At 43.3% G+C, this 5,206-nt stretch overlaps 1 protein-coding gene across 2 annotated transcripts in view; it reads left to right on the forward strand.

Moving 5' to 3' along the window:
* The first annotated feature begins 603 nt into the window (after positions 1-603).
* anks6 (ankyrin repeat and sterile alpha motif domain containing 6) overlaps positions 604-5,206 on the forward strand; it is a 9,937-nt gene continuing 5,334 nt past the window's right edge. For both annotated transcript variants that reach the window (XM_016574174.1, XM_016574175.1), the window contains exons 1-4: positions 604-1,083; positions 2,677-3,197; positions 3,819-3,863; positions 4,845-5,049. In XM_016574174.1, coding sequence (XP_016429660.1) covers positions 830-1,083; positions 2,677-3,197; positions 3,819-3,863; positions 4,845-5,049 — 1,025 coding nt within the window. In that variant the 5' untranslated portion in view covers positions 604-829. The remainder of the gene's footprint in view (positions 1,084-2,676; positions 3,198-3,818; positions 3,864-4,844; positions 5,050-5,206) is intronic.

Here is a 5,206-nt window from a genome sequence, read left to right on the forward strand (position 1 = left end):
TTTTATTTTATAAATGTTTTATCTGGTGTTTTTATTTACAGCTCTTATTTATATCATTGATGGAAGTATATTGGCCATATATTGTATGTGCATCATATTCAAGACAAACTCCTGGTTTGTTGTTGATGAACTATGGTTTTGAACTGATCTCGGGCCACTTTCATGATGTTGGTTCAGTTTTAATGACAAACAAATGTGTGAAAAATGGAGAGTGATATTTAATTGCCTCTAATTGATTAGCCACAAAACAAGCCCTAGCACAGGGGCCTCCACACTCGGTCCTGGAGGGCCGGTGTCCTGCAGAGTGCTAACCCTAACCTGCCTCAACACACCTGTCTGGACGTTTCTAGTATGCCTAGTAAGAGCTTGATTAGCTGCTTCAGGTGTGTTTAACTAGGGTTGGAGCTGAACTCTGCAGGACAGCGGCCCTCCAGGACTGAGTTTGGAGACCCCTGCACTATCAATTAGTAAAAGAACACATTATACAGATGCGTCATAATATCAGAATCAGAAAGGGCTTTATTGTTTACACACACAAGGAATTTGTCCTGGTGTCAGGAGTTCCAGTACAAAAAATACAAACATATTGCAGACATACATATAGTTTAAGGTAATAAAAATACGAGGTTTGTAGTGCTAGTGTTAAGCATGTTAGGCTCGTTGTGACCAGCAGGTGTCGCGCTGCTGCTTCCCAGAATCCCAGAGGAAGCGTCCGTGCGCGACGTGGATTGTGCGCATGCGCAGAAACTCCAGCGGCTGAAGAACTTCTTGACACTCGAGTCTGTTTGAGTGACTGAGTGCGTAACCTCTGCGGTTCGGCCGTTCGGGGATGAGTCCGGCTCCGGTAAACCCGCTGCTGTGGTTCCGGGTGTGCGATGAGGGCGATCTGGAGAGCGCGCGGAGTGTTCTGGAGGATCCGGGCGGGTTCGGTCATGTGGACGGCACCGATGAGGAGGCAAACACGGCGCTCATGTTCGCTTCCGCCGGGGGACACGAGCAGCTGGTCCGGTTCCTGCTGAGGAAAGGAGCGGCAGTGGACCGACGGAACCATTACGGCTGGACGCCGCTGATGCAGGCTGCGAGGTTACTGTAACAATCACGACACAACGCTTGATACAAACACAATGAGAGCGCTTTCATCTCGTGACACTTCAGAAGAATCCCTGTCTTCAACTAAAGCTCATTATTACTGTGACGATTTGTCTTAATATGAGCGCTCAGCGTATCATTAATTCTTCATTTTTACACACAATCCGTTGGGATTTCGTGTTGATGAATCTGGTTTAGGAAACTGAAGATAATTCTGACTGATTAGCATTATATTTATAATTGCTTTGGCTGCTGTTCTCAGCATGTTTACAGCGACAGTGACTAGACTAGTGTAGATTAATAATATAATGCAGATGTTTATGAATGAATTCATCAGGATTCACTGTTCATTCATAGTTATTTCATAACATGAGCACCAAATTATAACATTTATTTGGACAGAATCAACACTGATAATGTAATATTCACAGCTCTAGTTTATTGTGTTACATAGTTTAATTAAAATGAACATGGTTTACAGATCTTTTCATGTTTTATTTTGACACAATAAAGCGTTTGCAAGCGTGTGTACCTTAGATTATTTAAATGAGATATTATGTTTATTAATATTTTGGATTTGTTTTTATTATAATATTAAAGTAACTTTGTTGTGTGTTTTTGTAATTTTTAGTAGTTTTTGTATGCATAGTTTGTATTAATTTTATTTAAGTTTTAGTTCAAATAAAACAAGAAATGTTTCCTTTGTAATAAAACTTTTTTTATATATATTTTAGTTCAGTTAATGTTTATTTTATTTCAAGTAACAAATGTTTTTCATTTTAGTTTTATTTAAATATATAGTTCAGTCATGAAACTCTAGATGGCGCCGGCTGATGAGTTGTTAACGTAACTGATGATATTCAGAGAGTTAAACGACTTGGCACAAGCTGATTGGTTCATGCTGCATATGCAGCCAATGAGCTTACTGCCTTGCGTTTATATGGCTGGCTAGCATTCACTAGAGATTCCTGCAACATGCTTTCATAGTTCTCTGAAACCCTCCACCTTCCCCAGCTCCACCTGTATAGATCTGCTTCGGGTTATTTTATATGCTATTTGTGCAGCAGCAGTATGTCTTAAATACTCACGGCATCGTATCGCCGTATGCATTGGTAGCAAGTTCCTGTACTTGCTTGCAGCAGCAGCAATAATCTACAACTACAGCAATAACCAGCAGCAGTACATATGTCTTGGCAATAGATCTGCTTGTTCTGGGGGGTTTTACCTTTTATATTTCTTCTGCCTATAGAGATGATTTAAGCATATTGTATAGCAGCAGCATACATATTTAATTGTTTAGTTTTCTTCTTCCAGCTTTGTTGGGGGGTTATTTTATATGCTATTTGTGCAGCAGCAGTATGTCTTTAATACTCACGGCATCGTATCGCCGTATGCATTGGTAGTAAGCAGCAGCAATAATCTACAGCTACAGCAATAACCAACAGCAGCAGCGTAGCAGATCTATTCCGCCAAGACCAAATACATTAACATTGTCATATCCATCAGCATGCTAAAATCTTCCGAGAGTTGTCATGATTGAACTATAATCTGGGATCAGACGCTGATTGTCCATGCTCCCGTCTGCAGGTCCGGTCATCTGAACGTGGCTCATATTCTGCTGGAGAACGGCGCGGAGATCAATGGCAGGAACCGGATGGGTGCCAGCGTCCTGAGCATGGCTGCGCGCGGCGGTCACGCTCACGTGGTCAAACTCCTGCTGGAGAGCGGCGCCTTCGTGGACGACTTTGACCACCTGGCGGCGGCGGAGGGAAGCGGTAACAACAGCGTCCACGGCGACAGCGGCAAGACGTTTCTGGAGATCACGGCTCTGCTGGCGGCCGCTCAGCACGGACACGAGGCTGTGGTCAGGCTGCTGCTGGACTGGGGCGCGGAGGTCAACTTCTGCCAGAAGAGCTCGGGCTGGAGCGCGCTGATGCTAGCGGCGGCCGGCGGAGCGGTCAGCGTGACGCAGCAGCTGGTGGAGCGAGGAGCGGACGCAGATCATCTCAATGTGCTGGGCAAGACGGCCTTCGAGCTGGCGCTTCAGCTGCAGCACAGAGACGTGAAGAACTACCTGGACTCCATCACCACCGTCCGGCCGCAGCCAGGTAAACACCTCCAACATCACCTAACGTTCGTCTGAAAAACCCTTCTGAGCAGCAGTGCGTCTGCGGAGATTTCATCAAATTCTCTTTGTGGTCCAGGAGTTAGTGTTGTCTCGCGTCTGTGTCACAGACTTCAGCTCTTTTCACACTGAAAGTGATACAACAAAGTAATGGGAATCGCTTTTGAAAAACACCAAGATCTCTTGCACCACAGAACATTTCTTCCTCTTCTTCTTTCAGATGCTGCTGCTCAGGAGGCTTCAGTGTAGTGCAGATAAACTTCCATCAATTCAGATCTGTTGCTGGTAGAAATACGCTGTGTCTGTTTAGATATAGCTGGCTGTTCCAGACTCGCTCTGAGTTTTGTTGATGGGTGAAGATCAGAGTCCAGTACCGTTTTAATGGCCTGAGATGATTGTGGAAGCAAACACACGAGCTTGTTGCTTCAAGCAGCTGCAGCAGCGATGGTCTCGTGTATTTTCACATCTGACGTAGTTCTGCTTCTGTGTGCTGAGCTGGTTAGTGTTGGTTTAGTTGTTGGCAGATTCCACCAGCAGCTCGAGAGACGAATGAGATCAATACTATCATTAATGTTGCCATTTTCATCTGCTTTCTACTCAACAGATGATGAGAAGAAACGGCCTGATGTCTTCCACGCGCTGAAGTTAGGTGGGTTCTCGTATAATATTAGAATTCGATATGTGACCCTGGAGCACAAAACCAGACATAAGGGTCAATTTTTCGAAATTGAGATATATATACATCATCTGAAAGCTATCTAAAATAAAATAAGCTTTCCATTGATGTATGGTTTGTTAGGATAGGACAATATTTGGCCGAGATACAACTATTTGAAAATCTGGAATCTGAGGGTCCAAAAAAAATCTAAATATTGAGAAAATCATCTTTAAAGTTGTCCAAATGAAGTTCTTAGCAATGCATATTACTAATCAAAAATGAAGCTTTGTTAGAACGAGGCGTTTTAGGTAGGTGTGGTTAACTCTTAACTTTTATAAAGAATATCTCTTTGGATTTGAGACTTTAGTCTTTGCAACTTTACAGATCTTCTTTATGCACCAAGAGCTTGTAACACTCCAAAGAGAAAGGAAAAATTGAAATCGCATCATATGACCCCTTTAATATCCTAATGATTTTTGGCATAAAAGAAAAATTTATAATTTTGACCCATACAATGTATTGTTGGCTATTGCTACAAATATACCCCAGCGACTTAACACTGCTTTTGTGCTGCAGGGTCACATATTATTTGTGGTGAACCGCTATGCATAGTATAGGCTTAATATGAAGTCCTTTATTTATGTGAACCCTAAACATCAAATAATTTAAAGTAAAATTGAACAGGTTAGAATTACAAAAATAAAGATTAGGTATTAAAAGCATTGTTGAAATATCGAAAATGAAGAAATGTTGCAGCTGATAATTCTGTCCTAGTTTCATTGCTCTCACACTGGTTTTTGAGGTGGTCTGTTCCTGGCGCAGATGGAGTAGTTTCGACACGTTCGTCATGTCGTCACGTTTGCTTTGTATTGATTCTGGGGATTAATGATCCCAGCGCTCGTGACGAGTGAGCTGCAGTGGGTTTCCTTCAGGTTCTGTAGTGTGTGTCAGTGATGTGGTGTTGTGCTGTAGGAAACGCTCAGCTGGTGAAGGAGATCGTGGAGGAGGACGCGTCTCAGGTGAACGTCTCTAACGCAGACGGAGCGTCTCCTCTGATGATGGCGGCGGTCAGCGGGCAGCTGGAGGTGGTGCAGCTGCTGGTGGAGAAGCACGCAGACATGGACAGACAGGACTCGGTGCACGGCTGGACGGCGCTCATGCAGGCCACCTATCACGGGTGCGTGTGCCATAGCGCTGGTGTTTGTCAAGTCACCTTTATTTATACAGCACTTTTAACAATACAGATTGTGTCAAAGCAGCTTTACAGTATTAAACAGGAAAATAGTGTGTAATAATGCAGAAGGACAATAGTAAACACTCAATTTTCAGTTAAA

The sequence above is a fragment of the Sinocyclocheilus rhinocerous genome, unplaced genomic scaffold (genome assembly GCF_001515625.1).
Source record: "Sinocyclocheilus rhinocerous isolate Xijiao unplaced genomic scaffold, SAMN03320098_v1.1 scaffold5890, whole genome shotgun sequence".
Taxonomy (NCBI): Eukaryota; Metazoa; Chordata; class Actinopteri; order Cypriniformes; family Cyprinidae; genus Sinocyclocheilus; species Sinocyclocheilus rhinocerous.